The sequence below is a fragment of the Aphis gossypii genome, chromosome 2 (genome assembly GCF_020184175.1).
Source record: "Aphis gossypii isolate Hap1 chromosome 2, ASM2018417v2, whole genome shotgun sequence".
NCBI lineage: Eukaryota > Metazoa > Arthropoda > Insecta > Hemiptera > Aphididae > Aphis > Aphis gossypii.
This window is the reverse complement of record NC_065531.1, coordinates 26357971-26384144: the sequence shown is the minus strand read 5'-3', so window position 1 is coordinate 26384144 and position 26174 is coordinate 26357971. Positions and strand designations below refer to the sequence as shown.

Genomic DNA, 26174 nt, shown 5'->3' with positions numbered 1-26174 from the left:
TTCTATATAATGCGAGGCGTGTGCCGTATATAGTATAATATTATTATGATGTATTTTATGTTGTATTGCTTATTCGCACTCACCATGACTGAATTGGTTTACCGAATTGGCGTTCGGATCGACTTCTTTGCCCGTCTGCTGCTGTGGATTACCGCCGACTATGATAACGCCTGCAACACGAAAACACGTTGCAATGAAATAACATTATACTTCGTGATATTTTAATGTATTATATACACGTTATGTACCAATTACTATTATGATTGACACAATATAATACTGGATAACTTTCTTTTTTTTTTGTGTGTGTGTAAAAATGGGGAAAAAGGGATAGTTCCGTGCGAGAGGCAAAACCGTACTTATGATAAGGTTTTCTGAATATTGAGTCTAAATGGGAAAACAATTATTTATGTTTATTTTTCCATGACCGTATGTTTATTTTTATCAATAACAATTAACCTCAATTTTAATAAATTCCCGCTCAAATTCCTATAATCTTAAAATATGTGTAATCACTTTTTTTTCACATATTATAATAAAAATTATTTATACATCATTTTGTTTGATGTGCAAGAAAATTGTTAGATTTGTTTTAATAAAGCTTGAATATTATTGAAGCTAACAATATTTGTAATTTAAATACGCAATCCAATTTCAAATTCTTAAAATTTTGTAAGTTCTACAGTTTTTAGAAGTTAGTAGTACGGTTCTGCTCCGCCTTCCTCTACATAAATAAGGTAAGTAATAACGACAATTCAATAATTTGTACTCTGTAGTCTATACAGCACTGATATAAAATGATGAAATAACACTATTCAGGATATACTTAATTATAATCAGCTAAAAAAAATGCACGAATTATGTGATGTGCATGAATTATAATTAAAATTTTTAATCATTCAATGATTAAATTTTATATTTACTACTATTGTCGTAATATATATTATATTTTTAGGTCGGATTTTAAATAGGATTGGTGGTACTTTTTGGTATACCAGTAATATTATTATCGAACACTTGTATTATTTATTTACTAGTATCAAGCAGTTTTGGTGTTTGAAAATACCGGTACCTATACCTACCTACTGTGATTCAGTAATTATTACTATTGTTACCAAAAATTCAGTTTCAAAGTAATTTCCGAAAATAATACATGCATAATTGTCCTCAATAAAGGGTATTTGAAGTACCAGTTCATGTATGCTATAATCAAAAAATTTATTTTTGGTGAAATGTATTAAACTAGTAAACCACATACAAACATAAATGGTCCATTCTCCTAAAAATAAAAGGTAGACAATTCTGATCAAAAACAATTTGTAGAACTAGAATCTTATTTTATTATATGCACGCTATTTTTTATATTTGTAAACTCCTCCCTCCCACCGTGGTTTTAAAAAATATAAAATTTTCTTAGATTATGAAAACTTTTCTAAATTCATTGAATATATCGTATAATTGGTAATCATAATATTACCATTATTACCATTAATAAACATATACCAATTATTAAATTGAACTATTAAATACCACCAGCTCGGAATGTTTGAATAATATCTAAATAAGTTATATTATATTTTTTAGAGATGATAATTATTATAACTTTAAAAACATAAAAAATTAAAATAATTATTTTAAAAATACAATATACAAAAACATTATATATATATATCTATTATACAGTATTATTTTAATCAAACTTTCAGAAATCATATACATTTTTAAGCAGTTTAAAACAAACAAAAAACGATTTGGTGTATTCTGTCTGCTCGTTAATGTATTTAAACCCATTCTGAAATTAAATTTAAATATTAATAGTAAAAACGTAAGTGTATTTAAAAACTTCATCATTAATATTGATTTATTACAAACTTAAATACTCAATGTATCTTCATTATTAGGAACGATTAGGATAACAACAATTATAACTAACTTAATTTTATCACTTATCTATATTATTTTATAAACATATTTCTGAAAATAAATACAAAAACACTAAAATTAAACTTAGAAATAAATTGTTAATACATTATTTCAATTATTTTACTTATAACATAAATAAATATTGAATGTATTATCAATATTGTACTTATATATATGATGACATATTATTTCCTTGTAAATAAGAATATCACTTTATAATAACATGTCGTCATTTAAAATTCATATAGAAGTTAATAAAAAACTCTATGAAAGGTGGACGAGTTTAAAAGACCGTAAACCTTTAACTATTCAATAAGGGTCATACGGTGCTGTTTCAATAAGCTGCTGCTGTTTGAAAAATGTTTTTTTTTTATCCACTGAAGTTATTTTTCTTTTTCTTTAAGTCGTTTATTATTTTTTTTTTTTTTTATGTATTGTTGTGTGTGATATCTGAACGAATCGCACTTTATACGATTGTTATTTGAGAATAAAATATTATTGTACTTCATAAGGAAATATTTTACAAGTATCTACAAATTCTTGGTAAGATTTTATTTTCTCTAATGAACAACTTCATACATAATAATGCAATATAACAAAAAAAAATATTGTATATACAATATACTGTTAGGTAAGCATTTTTTTGTTATAGTTTTTACATTTCTTATACAAAATATATAAACACCTTCGTTCATTGGTAAAAAATAACAAGAACTTAATGTATTTATTTAAATAATAAAAATTTTATGGTGGAGACTCATTTGAGCACATATTATTATATTTATAAATTTAATAACACGTTAGTGAGTTAGTAATACATTTATAATAATACTGAAATTCAAATCAAAAATAAAATCTAAAAATTAATTCATTAAAAAAAAAAAGATAATAAAATACTCTAAAAACAGAAATATTAAAAAAAAAAAAAAACAATATTATAAAAATTATTTTCAAATTATAGTTAGCCATAAGAAAACTATACAAATTAAATAGCTCAAATAAGATGGCGTTAGATCGATTAAATCTACCTCCCTATAATATCAAAATATGGTTAGACAGAAAGTCTTAGCCTTATAAAGGGTGAAGGGAGATATTCTATGAGTATAATAAATTTCCATAATTGGTTAGTAATACTAATTAGAAAATTTTCGGTGTATACAACTTGCGTGCCAAGGTTTATTTAATAGGTAAGTTTCTTTTTATAACTTAGTGGCATCCCGGAAATCTACTATAAAATAGATTATTTAAATCATGTACTTCATTAATGTAAATATACGATATTATATTCATCATCTTCCATAGTACTAACTGCATGTTACTGCAGTAGGTAATATATAGAAATAAAGGAAAAAGAATGATTTTTATAATTTAACTAAATATTACAGAATATTTAGTTACATAAAATTTCATTTTAATTCCCATTAAAATAGATATACACATCCAACACATACTAGAATCTATTTTATATAGTTGCATGGCCTTCCCGCTAAAAAAAAATAAATATAAAATGCCCCATAAACAATACACAAGTGATAAATTAGTATACTACCTACCAATATTCGTATTAATTTTATAACTTATAACTTATAAGCATACTTAATACAATTTTACTGTTTTTTTTAAAAGTTATACTATATATAGAGCTGATGGTTACAAAAAACATCAATGGTTAGAAAAACCCCGTTTACCTTCCCACCAAGAATAAAATTGTAATCGTTTATGCTACTACGTTTATTATTTTAGTTTAATATTATAATATATAAGCCTAAGACATTGATGGCATACATGATTATCATTATATTCCGAGAATTTATATGGTCGTTGTTGGTTCCAGTAGAGTCAAAAATCGTATTCTGCGGAATACGAGTTAAACACATTTAATACGCGAATCTGGGTTCGAAGTAAACGTGGTCGGCCGTGTTGGTACCTACGTCTTTTGTAAACAACAATTTTAATCGATCTTGCTGGTATGAAATATTAATATAAAAATATTATATGATTTATAGATACATAAATATAATACACAATCATAATTTGTCAAGCATTTAAAACAGTTATAAATAACGTCAATTAATCTATAACAAACGTGAAAAAATAATACATCAAAAATTATTAGCTTGTACAAGGCTTTTAATTAAAATATGTTCCGAACGCGTGTGTATGTTTTATTTATGGTTCGACAAAATCGATAAACAAAGATCACACGCATCGACGAAGCTTAATACACGGCGAATGCAATTACTGTAGCATAGTTGTTGGCAGGCAATACAGTATTATACGTACATAATATTATGATTATGTTTTATATTATATACATACGCAGTTATAATGAATTTTTGTAATTGTAATTTATTTTTTATGTAGTTATAATAATAATAGTTGTTTCGTTTTGTCGTCGTTGACGTCGTTGAAAAACACGAAAAAACGTAGGTAAACTATTTTCAATTGTCACATCACTGGTATAAAAAAAATTCGGGTTTGCGTTATTAAAATATTTTTGAAAATAATATATTACAATACGTTTGTTATTTATGACCGACTAACCTAACCGACCGGCAGTATATATCATATTAAAGTGTATATCAGATAGGAATCACTATGTGTACCAATAATTTATATTATATATGATATTAAAAAGCCGATAACGTTTTCGTGGAAATAAAAAATGAAATCGACTTCTCGATAAAAAAAAAAAAAAACAATAAAACACAATACAAAATAATACCAAAAGTCGAATTTCTTTTCGAGACGCGTTCTTGACCAACAGGACAAATCAATAAATTCGAATGCGAACTCTCCAATAATGTGTGTGTGCGTACGGCAACTATTATATTATTATATGACCCACAGATGATATAATAGAAATATATAAAGAACAACGTTTATACGACCAACGTCACATCTGCTGGCTGATGATGATGCACAGCGGCGCGACTGACCCCGCGGGGTTTATATCACTGAACGTTATTATATTATTATTATGGAGGGTAAATCCGAATAGCCAAACCCACGGAGGAAGCGGCGGGGACGAAAGTTGCAGCTCGTGTATAGTCGGGAAGAACAAAATTCGCGATGGGAAATTATTAAAAATAATAAAAAATAAAAAACTAAAAGGAAGAAAAAAAAATACGAAATTCTTACAATATACACAATAATATTATAGTTATCATCTCTCTCCCTGTATGCAACTCACTCTCACTTCGTCTACCGCAAACACGGAAACGATTTCCACCTATATCGCACGTGTATTTATGTGCGCGTAAACACCGGTAGCAGTCCGCAGTCCGGCTAGAAAGCTGCGAAAACTGTCGTTTTATGGAAATGCATATGGAATAATATAACGTCGTAAATCTTCAGATGATAAAACTGCGTGCGTGTATGGCTGTGGTATCGATACGATTTCTGTCTGGCCCTTCTTTATATATATTTTATGCCCTTCGTCCCTCACGCAGACTAGGACAAAGCTTCTTATCGACGAATGCGCGCACTCACACAACAATATTGCCCATGCTGCAGCAGCCACACACCGAGGCCCTGGAGGGAGGGTATCTACAGAGTCCGAAATTATTATTGTTTGGGGGACGTTTCATTTATGTATCCTACCTATAATAATCTATACGCATAACGTCGTTTAAAGCCGTATAACTATATACACACTACACAGTATAGTCACTATACTAAAGAACGATTCAAAATAATAACAATAATAATATAGAACAAGTCGCCGACATTATTTTGATCATTTCACATTTATTATACATGTATTTGTACAATAAACGAATCACAAAATGTAATAGCTTTGATGATATTGGCTTAACTAAAAGGTTTGATCGTTTAACCTAAGTATTATAATTTATAAAATCAAACCATAATCTCAATTCAAAAATAATACTGTCTAACATATAATAATATTATATAATATACGAATAGAATATAATTATGATATAATCATATTGATGAAAATGTATCTACTATTTTCTATGATAAATTATTGACAGTTATTTCCATATTGATAAGGTCTGAATCATTTGCAAAAATTAAAATGTGAATCATTCAACTTAAAAGACGAGAAAATATCAAAACTAAATTTATTGTAGAATTGTCCATTGCGTTTCGAGTATACGTATTTGAAAACTTTTTAACACGACTTTTGTATAGTTACAACAATTAAAAATTTTAAAAAGGTGTAATGTTACAGAAGAATTATTATTTATTATGCGTTTAAATTAAAAACATGTAAAAAAAACTTTATCTGGGCAAGTTACAAGTCATAAATATCCATGTACGTCATAACAATAAAGGTATAAAAAGAAATTACTTAAAAAGCAAAAAAACAATTTCATATAGAGCCATTAGTTATAAAACGCAGTGTAACCAGTTAGTGCATTATATCTGACATTAATATGTCCAAAGAAAATGTGCGATATCCGAATTTCTTATATATCACTTATACCGGGTGATTTTTTTTAACTGTTAATACTAGATATAATCTCAAAAATTATAAACGTCTTAAAAATAATTTTTTTTACATAATTTTAAGTCATTATAGAAACATTAAAAACCAACATTAAATAAAAAAAAAAAGTTTTTATAATTTTTAAAGTTTTAAAAGACAACATACATTTGTGATTCTATATTCTGTGGCAGAATATTTTTCCCAGAATTTTAATGTATAGAATTCGGAACGAGTAATTAATAAGTTGTAAATATTTAATGCAATACGGTTAAAGTTAATGCTTCACAGTCATACGATATATTTGTTCTATTATTACTGTTTGTCGTTTACATAATTTATTTTATAAATTTATATTGTAAAGTACGTTCTCTATTTTTTAAACGAATGTATGTAGACTACCTCACTCTTTAGGGTATAACATATTACTGAGGAAGTAAAAGCAATTTATCACCGAGATTTTTTTTTTCAATTATTTATATAATCGGAGTAAAAAGTATTATTAATAATAACCGACTACGGCGTATCGATTAACATTCGGAATTTCCACTAAAAAACCTAATCAAAGCAATAACGTGATCGAAGTTTGAAGGTTTTTATTATAATTACCTATATCTCAACTTTTTTAAAAATAATTTCATGATTGCCAATAATACATATTATTTTTAAATTATAGTCAATAATATAAATTATAAATGTACAAAAATAACTGTCAATATAAGAACACATTTTTATTTGAAAAATTATACTTGTCTTTTTTTAAAAAACAACCTAATCTTTATTATAGTTAAATACAACTACTTTAATATAATTAAAACGCGTTAAGTTTTGTTTTCATAATCTATTGCTTTTAATTTTTTTTTAATCTTATTTTAACTTGTTAATTTTTTGGATGGTTGGGGATATAGTTAATACTAACTACTAGATAGGCTAAACGATGAGTGCAACGTGTTGCAAACGTTAGACGAAACGGACATCCGCTTCTTCTGAGGTTCTGTTTTTCATTGACGTCAAATTTGACCACAATAACAAGAATATTTGCAATCTATCATCATCAATACACACCATGATTAAGATGAAAATACTTTATAAAACCAAGAGTGGTCTACTGCGACGTCATAACAGCCAATTTTATGAACACACCTCAAATTAGGTACTTTAATCACACTTCCCGCTGCTTCAAGTGCAGAGAATAACACTCGTCAATCTTCATTTCTTCAAACGTGTATCTAGTATCCTAAAGTACATCAAAATCGTATAATACTATAAGATAAAACAGTCCAGACAAACGCTGTTCTTGCATTTAACTCTTTATTTTAAAAAAAAAAAATAAATATTATAACTAGGAAGTTATTATAGGTACTATCAATTTATATACATATTCAAAATTCACAGTAAAATTGTATACGAGTTTAAAAATACTACATGCTGGAAAATTTAAATTTAAAATAACAGATAATATCTAAAAGCTAAGAAGTATCCACACATGTGAAACTTTTATCATCAATAATAGACGTATTGATAAAATACTTGTTAGAAGACAGCTGTTAATCAAAATATAATGTTATAGTTTGTTATTCAGCACAAAAAACTTATTGGTAGAAACATAATGAATTAATAAACATTTTAGACACAGTTTTTTCACCTACTATTGTATTTTAATTTGAAACTTTATACATTTGAATTGTTTTTTTACATAATAAAAAATGACTTTTTTGTTGTTTTTCACATATTTTAAGGTCCTTTTTTTAGCATTTAACATATATATATATTATTTCAACAATTCTGAACGCTTCTTAAATTCATAACTAACGGTTCAAAATTTAATTTTTATACATTTAATTTTTCAAAAAAATATTTGGCTTAAGAATATGAAATTAAAATTTTGATTGATTTTTAAGAAAAATTGCAACTTTAAATAGTAAAATATATATTTTTTTTTTTCAAAAATACAGTTTATAATGACTCCAAATAATGAAAAAAAATACTTTAAAAAATTTTCAGGATGTGTAGAAAGGCGATTACCCTTTTTATTGTTTTCACTAATATATCACTAAAATTCTCTAAACCATTTTTAATTAAGAAAAACTGAATATAGTCTGTGGTATACGATTTTATGTTCAATTATGTGCGTTCTTTATCACAAGTGCTGTGTTATTATAATTTCACGGAAATACAACTCAACATACAAAAGTTGTACGAGCTTTTCAAATTTATATTAACTTATTCTTTGAAATTTAGTATTATCACTTGAATACTTGATATATTTTTAATACACTTATTGATTAAAATCGATCTAAAACATACTTAAATTAATTAACTTAACTCTATTGCCATAATTTTAAAGTAAAGTTAGTTAAGAAGTTATTTATTTTATTTTATATCTTATAATCGAGTAGAGTAAAAATAAATATTATAATAGATTATTTGAAAACCAATTTTGAAGAACTTATAAATTATAATTTACATAAATAAATTCATAAAATTAATAGTGACTACTAAACATCATTAGCTAATTGGATATTATTGATATAGTCATATAGATAAATGTATAATACAGGTATTTTTACACAAATAAGAATTAAATATGAATAGAAAGCTGCGGTAATAAATGAGATTACAAAATATTTTATTTCTTCAACATACAATGATAATCAATAACAATATAATGCACCTATAGTGAACAGTAATCCAAATATAATCAAATAATACTTGTCAAGTTGTCTACGTGTAAAAAAAAATAATAAACTTAATTTAAAAACTAAAGAGATGATGTTATTAGTATCTAATATCAACTAAGCTCTAAAAGTTTTTTATAATTTATCTTTCAATAGCACATTTTTTGTGATATAAATTCGATTTCAATGTATATTATTAATCACTGGACTTTAACTTATTTATTTAAACTTCAGCCAAATCCAAGTTATGACATTAATTTTCCTGATTATTATAGCTTTCGACGGAGTTTATACTGTACTTAAATATTAAATAATTCCCACTAAAAATCATTTTTATCAAGAAAAAAATTATTTTTCATTTTAATATCCAATTTCATAAAAATAAAATTATAACTTCTCGAATCCCTATATCAAATTTATAATTAAATATTTTCAAAAGTGTGTAATTGCTAAAATTAAAATTAATTAAGAATTATACATTAAATTTGGATGCTTTTACCGTACCTAAAACTTGAAATCTACACTATGTCCAAATAATTCTGAATGGATTTGTTTAAAAATTAATATTTGAGTACATATACGTATCCTGTTTTCCATATTTTTTTTTTTTAGTTTTTTCCGTTTATTAAGACGTATGGGGAAAATGGAAAAATGAGTTCAACCCCCCTCCGAGTACCAACCAAACAACACCAATTCATTGCTCCGCTGGGAATCTAAGCAACGATCAGATATTTTATAATTTGAACGCTATTATAATTTATATCTATACAATTTACATAATGTATTATATTATAGTTATAACATGACTTACTGATATAAAAATATATTAACATATTACTTTTATTGTAGGTAAGGATACAAATCCATTCATGTTTTTGATCCCAAATCTATACAAGCTGAAAGCCTAAATTTAACCAAGATATCTTTTTCTGTATATATATATATAAATTAATGTTTCTTTATTTGTCCTCTGCGTACTCCAAAAATTATTGAACCGTTTTCAATAAAAGTTATATCAATAAATTTCTCGAGGCTCGGTGAGTATTTATAGATTGTTAAAGAGTGACTTATATTTCATACATGAATTTAATTTCGATTGACGGAAATGTATTTTTTTTTTTCATTTAAATGGTTTGCGTTGGTTATAGATTATATTTATATCATTATAATTAGTACTAATATGGAAAATAAAACTGTTGATAAATCATACATATTTATTTAAAACAAAATTTTTGATATGAAAATATTAAGACCGATACCAATTTTAACAATATTAAATTAACGTTGATTTTTAAATGTAAGTTGAATCTTGTTCTAACTTTTTGTGTTTTCATAAAAAATATGTCCAAAATTAAGAAGTGAAAAATCATAGTATTAATCATAGTTACTTTATTTGTACTACACATTTTTACTAAATCAAAATTGAAAACGGTATAAAGATAGATTAATTTTAGTTTGGGCGAAGTCAGAGAATACTACTAGTATATTAAATAAGATCGTTTGATGCGGTCGGCGCGTCTGTCGATTTGGTTGTAAATAATTATTGTAGATCATTAACGCGTATGCAGTGTGCCCTTCAGACATAAAATGCACTACGTTAATTATGACAGCTAGACAGTGAGCAAATAATATAAGCATACGCCATACGTCAAACTCGTAATACAAGTACACAGGCAATCGAGATTTGTCAGGAAATGTCAATATCTAAATAAATTGAAAACTATAAATGACCGACACCACATTTTGTTCGGTTTCAAAACGTCTAAACTCTACACTTTAAAAATTATCCAAACTTCAGAGGAAGTAATGCTAGCACTGTCAATTCTCATATAGTGGCTCAAAAATGTTATCCAAACCCTATGTATATCGTATATATCTCCGCGACCTTATAAATAACAATAATATAAAAAAACCTATTCTGATGCTTGATTGGATTGTCGGGTTTAAGTTTTAGACAGATTTAAGATAACTGTATGCATATTGTCTCACAAGTAAACTGTGCCTAACCATAGCTGAAACTTTTAAGCTATCATATCATTAAAAAAAAATTTAAAAGTTCTAAAAAATATCAAAATAATTTATTGAAAACATTTTTAAAAAAATAATAAATACTTTGACGGATAATCTGGGAAGGGGTAGATACCAATCTTAACGATTGGATTTACATTGGCGAACGCGTCTGTTTAACGACAAATTATCATATCAGGGATCCGTCATAATATTACTATTATTATTATTTCGTATACTTTACAACCATCGTCGAGACACACAGCCGAACAAAACGTTTAACATAATAATATAATATATAGAGATAGTCGCACTATAGAGAGGGTGAAAAGAGCGTTTTCGTATCGCGTCCGTCGAGCCCAAAATGTTTTTGTTGCCAAGTTTTTGAGATAAAAATATTTCCGTACACTCGTCTTGTTCGGAAAAACCCCTATACCATATAGTAATCCTGCACACCTTGGGCGTATAATATGTATATTGTATGTACAAAGTGATCGCTGTATATACGTACTCTACATATTTATTATACAGTACCTATAACCGTGTAGGTGTATACTGTACACTCGTGTATTTTTAACGTATCACACGAACGTCTACGAAGACGAATTGAAAAAAAAATATAATATTTAGGTAGAAGCGATGAGAGGATGGGGTGAAATCATTCGCCGCCCGCGGATTGATGCGTTAAAGTGGTGCACATCCAGCAGAGTATAATGTACACACGCGCCTAGACTAGCTGTGCGTACTGCATAATACATGCATTATGTATACGCGGCAGTCGCCTAATGGAACACATAGCCCAAAGTGGCCCTGGTTAGGGGTAGGGGAAAAGGGGATGATGAAGGAGGAATAACGGCGAAAAAACCGCGTATTCGCCGCGAAACATCATTCGTCAAACGGCTCGACCGCGGTGTGCGGCGGTGAGATGTTAATGGGTATGTATGTGTGTGTAGGCGGTAGGAGTAAAAGCAAACGGACGTCAACGTGACCGGAAATCTGTGGTGTTCTAAAAAATATATAATATATATTTATACAATATATATGTAGACCGCGCGAGACGAGAGGGGAAGGAAAAAAATCTGTTCTCTTCTTTTCAGTGTAACGTACTTAACTAGAGTGCACTTCGTCGAAGTGAATAAATACTATAGCGCCCGCTCCGTAGTAGTACATATTTACGTATATATATAATAATAATACGTAGTACTCGTACACGATAAAATATGATAATAAGCTTGTAGAGAAACGGCAGCGTGTTTAATTTTTACCACCGTCGCGAAACCGCCGGTGCACATTTCCATAGCGATGTACGGAAAATATACGTACAAAATAAAACACGATAGACTGCCGCCGCGGACCGGATAAAATGCCGAGATTGTACTATTATATAATATTATTGTCTAGAAGTCTTTTATCTCGACGCAACAGAAAATGGGTCGCCAGGTCGAACCGCGCATCGAAAATTTCCGATCCTTTATATTGTTATAACTTAAAATAATTTATAATAATGATGTATACGGTAACTGCTATTATATAATGTTAACTATATATTGTACGACTCGTACATAATATGTGATAGTATTTTACAATAAAATGCGCTTTGCGACGTTATTTTCTTTTGTTTCGCTAAAATCGATTGATACTTTTTAATCGGGTCGGTCGATAATTTTATTATTCTACTAAACAGTAGTTGTACTACGCGTAGGAATTCGTTCGCAATTAATGATAATACGATTACGTACGAATCTTAACACTCGCACGGTCGACAACCGTTGCCCATAATTTATATTGCTGCAGTCTCGCGGGCAATGTGTATTATTCACCGTAATGTGTTTATCGTACACGAATGGATGCAAACAAAAACTACCTATAGTTTCATCAATATGTACATAGTTTACAGAAAATATTACACAGCTTGTATAAGAAAAATACAGTCGAGTTAAACTGTTTCGTTCGAAAATGTTTGATTACTTTTTACCAATGTAACATTGTTATTGAAAATTTGGAGAAAAAAACGATGAAAAAACGAAAAAATGGTTACCATAAGAATAAATCGTCTTACAATATTCTTTACACTTGACATCCATACGTCCAATCATTGTTGAATTTATAGTTTTAACGAGGTATAAAAATGACCGTAGAAATTATTTTTTCCCAATTTATGATTTATGTAAAACTATCTTAATTTTTGATTAAAATTGTTGAATTATAATTTGCAAAATTATTATTAATTCTTTTTGATTGCAAATGAAATTTGTCTGACAAATTGTTAGAGACTTAAGAAAAAGTTTAATGTACATAATATACTCGTATAATGTGTTTAAAGAAATAAATGGGTTTTCATCATCGGCTTCTTTCAAATTTATGTTACGTGGGAGTAGCTTGTCTGTTCCACTTATTCGCCAATACTAAAATACTTAACATTGAACCACGTTAACCAGAGTGGATCTATTTTTTTTTTTAAGAAGATATTAATGCGTATGAAGAATTTCAATACAATTTCAAAACTGAAAAGCATAAATCATGTTTGGATTTACGTGGAAATAAGAATCAAGTTTAAAATTTTAATTTAGTTATGTTGTTTATATATATATTTATTTGCACAGTAGATGAATGTAAATAAATATGAATTAGAATTATACGAATGTTGGCTTTATTGAAGTGCTTTTATAATACACAAGATTCTTTTTAATTAAGAGTCAAAAAACAACTTGAAAGACGAGTATACTTTTTCGACATATATTTATAGACACTATATATATTCTTCACGATATTAATTTAGATTATATTATTATTAAAAAAAATTTCAATATATTTTTTTTAAGAATACCTGCCTAAAGACATAAAATATATATAAATACCGTACAATGTCATGGATATTATACCTATATTGTTTAAACATTCAATTTGGTTTTTAGTATAAAAATATGCTAATGAAATAGGTACACACATCAATAATTTTCATACTCAATATGATAATATCTATAAAATTAGTTACAATTAAAAGCGTATACCTATATACTTAGATATTCTATGTACATTTATCATTTTAAAATTAAATTAGATTATTTTATTTTAGTCGTGTGAAATTTTAGTCTAAATATATCCTCTACAACTTAAAAGTAATAAAATAATGAAAATAAATAATTTTATCAAACGCGTAAACGAACAATTCATATTTATACATATATTTCAAGAAATTAATTATTTTACAATACATTAATACAGCGTTTCTCAACCATTGGTCCGCGAGAAGATATTTGGGTGGAGGAGTCTCAGAAAAAAAAATCGTAATGGTGAAAAAAGTGAATATATATAAATATTTCCAAATTTTTCATTATTAAACTTATTTTGCAAATTCGTATTTAACTTATATGAAAATATATGAAAAGTTGACATTTGGAGAGTCCGTTAAGTAGTGGTGAGTGGTCAAGGGACACGTGAATGTAAAAAGGTTGAGAAATTCTGCATTAACTATCAACAACTCAACTTAAAACATTGACAATATACTGATTTACAAAACATTATATAAGTAACTTTAAACCCATGCATTAGATATTAGAAATATGATATTTAAAAAATCAATAGATTTGATCCAAAAGTAGAAAAATATTTTTAATAATACTTAAGAAATATGAACGCTGTACAACCTTATGTTAATGTCTTCAAAGTATCGATACATCATAGTCGTCGTACACAATTATTTATATGTGCTACACAGTACACATAAATATTTCATTATTTTCGAATAGTATTACAAGACGACGAGACGTACAATCTAACGAATATCATTTATAAGTTGTCCTACATTCAACATCAAATCAAATGCAATATGCATAATATCGCATGTATATATGATTGTTGTGATTGTTTTATTACGACTGTCGAACCGCAAAACACATCATTTCTTAATATAAAAGTATATATATTATATATATGCATGTATATTGAAGCCGAACGTTTTACAAACATATTAGTTTTCGCTTGGCGCACGTTAGCGAGAAATGATGTAATATTCCGTCCTACAAAAAAAATATTATATAGACAATGTCTGACAAAAACGCCGTTATAACATGTATAGTAATACATACACACACACACACACACATAAATGTGCACGCATATATGTGGTAAAAAGGCGAAAAACGAAAACGATGACACACGACTTACTACTATACGCTCGACGACGATGAAAACGAGGTACCTACGCGCGCTCGTGTGAGCGGGAGGGGTGGGGGATGTTTGGAAAGAAAAAAATTACGATAGTTTATCCTGTATAATGCATAATCCGAATGACTGGGTTCTTTTCGCTTGGCCTAGCTATAGCCCGACCACCGCCACCGCGACCGGCACCACTTCCCGCATTTGATATTGTAGCGATGTTTTATCGTCATAATAAAAACAATGGCTTTGTCGAGGGACGACGTGGAAAAAAAATAGTTCATTCGTGGTGGGTGTGTATAAGGGGTTGGTCGGGGTGTAGCGGTAAGGAATGGAGAGATATGTAATAAGGAAACCTCTTGGAAAAGATTACATGACTCTCCTCCACCGCGCCGTCGACAACTACCCTGTTCTTATATACGCGGTGGCGGCGGCGGCTAACGATAGACCCGCGCGGCAAACGTAAACAAATTGTTGCAGCCGCACCACACACACACTCGCTATCTGAGCAATACACGTATATTCGTTTTTCGCTGGCGGACAAATTACATTGTAAAGAAAACACTACGGGTTTTTTTTTTTTTTTTTAAATGCAATCATTTCCATTTCTTTAAATGCGACGCCTAAATTGGATCCTGTAAGAGTATTCAAGTGTGCATGTATGACGTGTAATTCGAAAGAAAAAAATGTATATACATATTATATACATTACAAAGGTTTCGTATTTTTTTTTCCTTTTAGTTAAACTTTTCAAAAGATTCAAATGAAAATATGGGTGACCGATTTGATGGATATACACAATTTGACGGTGTTTATTTTTTTTATTTTCTAGATGTTTTATTCGACGAACTATGGAGTGTTTGGCTTCGAAAGCTTTATGTTGTCACACTCTATAGAAAGGACCTCAATATTTAAAATTCAATTTCGCTTTTCTCGGTATTTAACTGTACCAAACAACAGGGGTAATAATTGTTTTTTTTTTCATTCCCAACCCCAAATCATGGCCATGTGTTGAGGCACAAATAAATTATAAGAAATACCGCACTAAGCAATTAAAGTATAACATTTTAAATTTAAACGACTAAATTACGTTCCTACCTACCTAACCATAATGTTTTTCATTTGATTTTATTTAATTTCCAATGAAAATAATAAATTATTATTTTAACTATAAAATGATTTTACTTGCTTAAAAAAACAAAAAGTAATTTTCTTACTATATTTAAGTTTTTAATTTCCACTTAATAATAACGAACGTTAAGCTAAACAATTAACACATTTACTAGATACTATTGCAGATAAGTGATTGTTAGGTAATATATTGTTGACTTATTTCTTACTATTGATGAATATTTTATCATGTTTTACAAAGATGCTAAAATTATTCTAAAAAAAAGCTATTGTATAAAATAAATAATTATTCATCAAGTTTTAAAATTTTATGTTCAATGAAACTTTGTTATTATTTCCATCACTAAATACATACATTATACAGTGATGGTTTCTAACTTATACTTTCGATATAGATATTCCCAAATTTATTTAAATCATTTAAGTCTACAAACTCCCATTATATTAGTGGTCATAATTATTATTTTCATTCACCACGCATTCTCAACCCCAACTTATCCTGTAATAACATATTAATGCGAATTCGGATTTTAAGTATATACTTAAAACTTTAAAAGACACATTTTTAAATACTGAAAATGTATAGACATTTCAAAAAAATTACATACCTAATATGTATTTATAATTTATAGTTTTCATTTAAAAAAATAAGTTTATTTTGCACTATTACCATAAAACACAACTTTAAATGACACAATATTTCAAAATATTTATTAAAGTATTTGAAAATAAGATCTGTAAGTATAGAAATCCTAAAAATTTGAATTTAAATAAATGCATACACATAATTAAAGAAAAATAGAGTGGGCATTCTAGGTGATTCGCCCAATTGCCAGTATATGGTAATATGACGCATGTATACAAGTATGTGCTCAGAAACATTTATTTATTTTTATTGATTCTGAATCAATGGATAAAATATGGAAATGAACACCTCTTTCCCATTTCATATAACAGTTCTGAAAAATAAAATATTGTTGAAAACTAAAAAATTATACTTTCAAATAAAACATAAAATATTTTATTCTAATAAAATTATGTTAATATTTTACACATATATTCAACTAGAATCAAAAGATACTCAACTAAACTTATTACTATTGTTTTTTTTTTTTATATAATATAAATTGATTAAATGTTGTGTGTAAGTACTTCGCTATAGAGTTGATTACTTAAATGGATATGTTAAATATTAAACAACGATTAATATCAATACACACGTAAAAAACGATTTTAAAAGGACACAAATTGTCATTTTCCATTTTCTAAAGATATCAATTTATAATTTACATAACGTACAGGTTAAAATTATTTTTTCCAAAAACAACTCATAGATTATGTTATAAGTTATTACTAATAACTTTTAAAATATTATATTATTGTTATTAATGGGACGTAAATGTTAATGTCTGGTTTGTACATGACTATGATAAATATTTATAGAGAAAAAAATTGAAAAAATTCAAATATCTAGAAATAACTCAATAACAGTCAAAATGTTATAATATTTGGAAAAAATTTCAAGTATCTACACAGTTTTGCAAACGATTTTGACGCAAAAAAAAAATGTAAAATCAAATACTCCATTTAGTATCCGAGTAAATATTTCTTTTATTACATTACAAAAATAAGTTGAAACTTTTTAAACTAAGTATAAGTTAGATAATATATCAATAATAATAACAAAATTTAATTTTAATAATCTTAAAATAAAATGTTATGTCTTTGTTTAAAAATGTTGGTAAATAGTTTTCAAAAGGCAAACAAATAAATAAGAAGAGCAGGCATAGCCCGTAAATAATATTATTTTTCAGACAACTTAATAACACTTCGTTGCACTGTTTATAGTCGAAATACAAAACTGTTTTTATAACAAAATTCCATGATACTTCTATCAAAATTGATACGCCATTTTATATACACATCCATCAAAAATTAAAATATATAATTACCTATTTGATATTTAAAATGTTATGAATGCATATTATGATGGTGAGATTTAAGTCAACCACAATAATAGGTAGTACATTAATTAATAAGAGCATAGACTAATAATTATTGAAATGTTATTATTTAGTTGTATTGTTAACTGATAAAATGTGTAATTTTCATTGTGAATTTACAATCTTCTCGAAAACGTTTATTCGAATAATTTATACTTTTGAGAGTATTACCACGAATCTTGTGAACAGAAAGTTTTCTAGATCAATTCATATTCCATTTTTTTTTTTTTTTATAAGAACATGAATAAATAATAATGATTATTAAGTGATGACATTGGGCATTTGGCTAAAGGCGCCATAACAAATCACTGCACATAATCATATTATGATAATAACCTAACCCCGCACTTTATAGTCATGGGTGACACGTGTTTTCTTTTTCCTTACTGCCGTTAAGCGTACTGCTGTATGACGACAGTGATTTATGTGCGTCCATCTCAGGAGCAGCGCGACCCCTTGGTAGACAAATTTCTAGTGGTACACAATTAACTTTTATCCGGCGAGACGAGGGGGAAAAAGAAATCGTCCGAAAACAACTGTACGACAGTGCGACGACAATCGATGATCGCGCTCGTCGTCGTCGTCCGCTGTATTACTGTTCGATACGAAAAACTCGGTCCTCGCAGTCTTAGTGCCCATCGCCGTAGTCGCCAAAATCAATACTACACATCTAGATCACATAAAATATATACATATATAAGTCATACAATGACCCCACGTACATTCGATAACGAAACTAATGAGTTAAACTAAACAAGCGCGGCATTTATATTGTCCATAGTCACTGCCGCCGCCGGTCGTTTTACTATAGTCATTTAATCTGACTTGCATGAAAACATATACGCGTGTATAATATATATACATTCGCATGCTTGCGTGTGTGTGTGTGTGTGTGTGTGTGTGTGTGTGTGTGTGTGTGTGGTGTGTGTGTGTGTGAAAAAGATGAAGCGGAGGGTTAAGTGTAGCAGGAATGATCGGTTCCTCGTGTAAAACTAATGTGCATCGACGGACTTCGGCCATAGCTGTCATCGTGGTGCACGAGCTATAAAACCGTTTTCGCTCCCCCTAGTTATTTTAGACGTCGCTTCGGAGTGTATACAAACACTGTCTTATATATTATTTTCCCCGCGTGTTTACAGTATTCTCGAAAACCCGTCATAGCGCTGTATACAATATATATATATATATATATATACTGCAAGGGGGTTGAAGGTTTTATTTTTAATTTTGATTAAACCGCGTGTACGTCATATATACCCTCCCCGTTTGTGAATATACTTCGTGTGTATTCCGCGTGTACATAATATCCCATGCATGCGTTGTGTGCAGTGTGTTTGAGACACGATCTTGTGTTAACCGTTACGCATCGTCGTAAGGCGCTACCTATACATATAAAGATTGCTACGGTTTATACGCAATTAGTTCCATCACTGTATAAAAACTGTCTTGTCTACGAAATTAATATTCATGGTGGTGATAATATCGTGTTTCTAAGTAGGTACCTAGCCTAGTTCGTCGTTGAGTACATTACAGACACAAATGACCGCGCAATTACTTTATTCGTATTGAAACATTTACGTGCATAATATATAGTAAACGGAGACCTATAATGTTAACGATAATATTGCAGATTAACATAATATTACGATATTAAATAATAGGTAATTGACTCAAATATTTTAATGAGACATACTACACATAATATGTGTATTATTGTCTCTATGTCTGTTAGTTTCCATGAGTCAATAAAAATGTAATATTTTGTTAAAGTGTTTATGATATCCGTTGGTTAGAATACAAATAACTAAATATACGATTGATAGTAAGCAGAAAAAAATAGTACAAGATCGTAAACAAAACAATCCTACGCTTTCTTCAAAATAATAGTACAACTACCCACGCATAATATTATGTATAAGCAAATAAAATAATCGACTAATAAAAACTATGTTAACGGTAAGAAAAATAGTTTCACAACTCTTACGTACTTGCTACTTTATTTTACGCCATACATCTAATGTTAAATAAGTCTCACCATTTTACTATTTATTGTCTATTATATTAACTCGAATACTGGACAATAATGATTACTATAATATCCTATAATACAAGTATAATATTACTCATAAACTCTGTTTTGTGCAAAGCGTAAGACATATCAACTTAATTTTTATAATTTCTATCTCATTCATTATATATGGTACAATATTACCCATAAACACTATATTATACCTAATACTTTTCCCCTATAGTTATATCAATTTATTTTCTAACATTATTTAAGCTTAATTTACTTAATCTACTTTAAATTAAAATATAATGCGCTTTTCTAAAAATTATAAATGCATTAAAAATTATAAACGTCAACTATTAACAATTAAAATTGAACTTCGTGAAGAAATAATTATTATGACGTATTATAGATGACATATTTTTTAACTAAAATTAATTTTAAAAATTAAAGAACAAATTATTAAACCCAACCTTATAGATGTCAAAATAAAAACAAACATGATGTACCCAATAAAGTAGAAGTATTCACAAATAAAAAGTTGTTAATTTTTCTAAAGAAAAAAGTATCTTTTGATGAATCATCCTATTTGTAAAAAGCGACGATTTTGTGGATCATTAGATAATTATCTAATGAACCGTGCCTCGGATAATTTTGGTACCCTACAGGTAATACATCGTTATATTTGTCGAGCAAGTAAAAGTTCAATTTACGGGATTTTCTAGACTTTAGAGCTTAATTAAATTTCACAATGTTTTACATTCAAACCATAACAATATGATAATAGTTATTTAAGTACCTACTTAAATTATTTAAGCCCAAATACCGTTATTATAAGTATAAATTAAAATGTTAATACAATTAATAGATAATTAAAATATTTAGAATACTCAATAATGCTTTTAATTTGAACACCATTATCAAAATTCATTGAAAATGAAATATTAAAATTCAATAACATAATAAAATTTATAAAGTAAAAATAAATTAATCATTACACAGAATTATATTTGTATATTTCTGTAAAATTACACATTCTGAGAGATAATTATGAGCTGGTCAACTTGTAATACAACGAAAATCTCAGTATAACAAATAAAACTGTCGTTCCCTTGAAAATCTTGTGATATAACGAAAAATTAATTGTATTTTTGTACCCTTGATATTATAACGAAGTTTATTTAGCCAAAGCTCTCGTGATTTTAACGAATTTTTACAATTTTAGATCTTGATATTACGAATTTTTAATTTGTATTAATATAAAGTACACGTTTGCTGATATATAATGACTACGGAAAATATAAATTAAAAATAAATAGCTTGCTATTATGGAGTTTATTCGGCGATTGTCATGCGATAAGATAAAATGCATGTCCATAAAAAGCAAAATCAGGTCTCCACGCCGTCTTGTTATTTCAGAGACATGGCATTGACGACATTGTGTTTTGTAATATTTCAAATTTGGACAACGCTATTGACCGGTAAGCACAAGCGGCTACATACAAAAGAATAATAAGTATGTAAATGTAATAATTCATTAGTTAAAATGTATGTGTTAACTTTTACTTTACTAACTATACCTAAGTAAGTAAATAATGTGTTGATTTAAATTTTGAATTTTCTTAAATTCTTAAATTTAGTGAAAACGAATTTTGTTAATTTATGCTTTTGACGAATTTCGATTTAACAAACTTTCGATATAGGTACCGAACTTTTTCCTTGTTCTCTTTAAATTTGTCATATTGCTAGTTGACTGTTGTACGTACCTACATAAAATGTATAATAAATAAGTTATTTAACTACAAGCTGTAATAAATAAACATTACGTATAACTTATCCCAAACGTGTGCCAAATTTCAACAGGTTAAGGCCAACAAGTACTTAAGCTCAAATAAATATAATTTTAGCACAAAATCAAGTTCTCGAATTTACAAAATAAGTGACAAATCTAAATTACTAACTAATAATATTTTATTTAAAAAGGCTTTACGTAGGTTACTGCTCCAAAGTAGGTACCATATAGGTATCTAATACTTCCTCGTAATTTAGTAAATCACTATAATGGGTGTGTTAAATTAAAATCATTATAGTTAAGTATAATAAATTATTATAAGATAAATATAGAGTAACTTTTTGGTAATCAAAGTTATCAAACAATTAATTTAAAAATAACAATAAAATGTTGACAATTTTCGTATTTTTTTTTAATTTTATACACTGTTATTTTAAAAAAAATCGATAAGAATTCTTTACATTAAAACCATTTTTGATACCCAATGTTTTTTTCCTTTTTTTTTTTAATAATTTTGAAGTTTTCTTAGAAACATACTAAAACGCAGTTGACACATTGCTAAAAAATTTCGATCGGAAAACAGTAATCTCTTCTTAATGTTACCAGCAAACTAAATGCACAGCAAATAGAAACGACTCACAGTGCACACGCGTCTTCCTCCAACAATTGTTTCAAATAAACAAAAGCTCGTGTGTACGAACTTACACAAAACGAGAGTAACAACAATAACGCATCGCTGCAGTATAAAACACATAATCGAACATTGCCCAAAACATGGCACGTACCAAAAACAAATACACACACACACACACATATATATATACGACTCCATGATCAAAGAACTGTCAGGGTGAACACATCGTCTACGACCGTTTTAAGCCTGTCAAATATAATATACACTCGAAGTCATATTATATAATATTTTACTGGATAACGCGCGAATTAATCATAATAGTTTATTTCTGAGAACACTACAACTACAACACATTATGTAGCAAAAATATAGGATCAATATCAATTCAACGAGACAAGACATAATATTATATTCTATAGTGATGTTACTAACTCTGTTCGTATACAAAACCAAATCGTGAAGTAATCAGTTTAGTTCAAAAACTGATAATCGATGAAATATTCAAACCAAACCGATTGCCCGATATTTCGATTCGAATGTAGGTATATATACATTAGACAATTTATTACGTGTGTTTAATCGTTAATTTGATTTAAACTGTAATGATTATTTATTATAATGACTTAATATCAAATGAAACGAGTAACATGTAAGTTAAATAACAACAATAAATATAAATAATAGAAATTAACAGAATTTTTCAATATTGTAAAAAATGTGTTAAACATAAAATTAGAATAGTTCGGCTCAGTTCATTCACATATTAAATTAGGGTTTGTAATATCACTCATCAGTAATACTATAACGTCAGTATTCTCTGATTATTTTAGTATATACTTTTTGTGTAAATCGATCAAATCTCTAGAGCGGAAAAAAGACAAATTTTAACACATTTATTAAATACTGCACACTATAAAAATGTAGTACTAAATATAGTGTATACACTAAGATATGTATTTTCGTACTGACTACTGAGACACAAGAATAAGGATTGTATCGTACAAAGACTACAACGACCAACGCCGTCGCAAGATAGAAGCAAAAAAAATTCGATATTGACGCAATAATACGAAATAAATTAACATAAACCAATATAATATAGTATTTATATGAAAATTTCAAAAATGTATACCTATAAAATATAAATACAAAATTACTGCTATGGTGCTATGTAACAACATTTAACTCGTCATTATTATAATAATAAAATAATATAATATAATTTACGAGGGCGGGACAATAATAAATCGTTGTTAATCGCAATATATACGAATTTGTCTCTTATACAAAATATCGACGAATATTTTTATATTTTTCAGCTGTGATTCATCCCTGCACGGTGAAACGTGGTATCTGTAGTGGTGGCGGTGATGTACGCGCGTGGGCGAATCATTCTTGTCGACGGAGCCGGCGAGGGGACGTCGTTTTTAATGTCCGTCTTGGCGTCTGTCTGTGTAGTTTTCCACCCTATATAACTTTATACGACCCCTACCGAACCGCTTTGGCACCGCCGTTGCCGCCACCACGTCCCTCTCACGTCGCCGGAACAAAAATATTATTTGCCAAAAACCACCAGCACCGCCGCCACTGAAAACACTGTCGGAGTGTTGTCGGGCGAGAAATTTCACGCAACTCCAAAGTGTGGAAGAAGACCAACTACTCTCGCCGTACACGACGCCGCCGCCAGCAACTATTATATACACGACCCGCTGAAAAAAGGCAACGAGCATAATTCGATTAAAAAATGTCAGCCAACCGTGAAAACGAATTTCCGAGCACCGGTAACATACCTCCAGGACGTTCTGCTTTTATTTGTCTCTAAACTTCGTCCTGGACACTAATTTGTACCGCGTCCATATACGGCTGGTCTCTGCATCGATCGATGCATAATAATTACCATTTAAATACCAACACCTTTTTAAAAGTATAAACATATTCAACGCAAATATTTTGTTTGATTTAATGAATTATTATGCCTATTGTACGGATTTATAATAATGATATTACAAAAAAATCCATTGTTAATCATCGTGTGGTTCGTCGATTAACAGTCAGTAACAGGAAGTTTTTTTATTTCAACAATAACTATGGTTGGTATTGCAGTCTATTCAATACATAATATAATAAACATATTATTATCACTTGCAAGCAGGAAACGCTAAACGTGAATAATTTTAAATAAATATATGACTTTTTTGTTAAAATTTTGAATCAATTAAATTAATATACTAAGATATTATAATAGATATAAAATAATATATGGATTATGCAACAGATTTTTATGATTTCATACGAACTTATTTAAAATTTCCGAATTCATTTCAACTCAAAATGTAATTATTTTTTGAAAAATGTAAATGAGTCTGCGTGGAGTGGATAACTAAGTTTAATAAAGGTAATGGTGTAGTGAACAGTTTCACTAAAATTATCCACTGTGCATTTGAATACTACTTTCTGAATAACCACAAGATAAAATTAACAATTTCATAACGAAAATCAATACCAATCATATGTATTTTAGCGTATTTAAAATGCAAATTCTGATTAATTAAAAAATAAAAAAGAATATCTAAATGTTTTTATCAACATAATTAATTATTATTACTTTTTCATAAATTCAAACTCCAGGAATATGAATTTCAAATTTTAAATTGTTGGCACTGCATCATCTACATCTAATCAATATAAACAAAGGTGTAATAAGAATCGTGCCAAAATATGAACTCACCGTCTTACCTTATCCAGACATCCAGAACAAAAATCGCATTGGATTACTTATGTACTATAGGTGTTTCTAATGTTCAAAAATAATATAATAGATATACGTATATGTATACTAAACATAATAGTATTAATTAATCTGATAACAATAAAAAAAAAAGTGAAAATAATAAGAATAATATTGCGAAGCAAGATCAAAATCTGAATATTAATATTTCTAGTATTAATATATTCTACTATGCTATAACTTATAACGTATTTATCAAAAAAATAGTTTTGTAAAAAGTTGTAATATCATGGACAATTAGTTAAATTAAATGGAAATAGTTTTTTTGCTAAACAATTTTAAAGTTAACAGTTGTTTAATTACGTTGAAACACGGTTATTTCCACAAATTCTCAGTGATTAAAAAATTAACATATTTACGCAATAAATCCTTACCCACGTGATACATAATAATTCTCCGGGTTGATGGTAGGTGTAATAAATTTTAATTTGAAAACCATATTTATATTCTGATATTTGTATTTTACGGACACCGTCATTGCCATCATTTATAATTACAAACTTTCGTCAATTTACGAATAACACGAATAAATTTAAAAGAAGATCTTTTTCAAAAACTGTCCTTACATCATATGGCTGACATTATACTTGAACATA

The 26174-nt window shown here is 28.2% G+C and overlaps 1 protein-coding gene across 4 annotated transcripts in view; it reads right to left on the bottom strand.

Annotated features, from left to right (window-relative positions):
• The window catches only part of LOC114126188 (lachesin-like), a 111332-nt gene that overhangs the window by 66003 nt on the left and 19155 nt on the right, over positions 1-26174 (bottom strand). For all 4 annotated transcript variants that reach the window (XM_050201235.1, XM_050201234.1, XM_050201237.1 and 1 more), the window contains exon 3: positions 84-170. In XM_050201235.1, coding sequence (XP_050057192.1) covers positions 84-170 — 87 coding nt within the window. The remainder of the gene's footprint in view (positions 1-83; positions 171-26174) is intronic.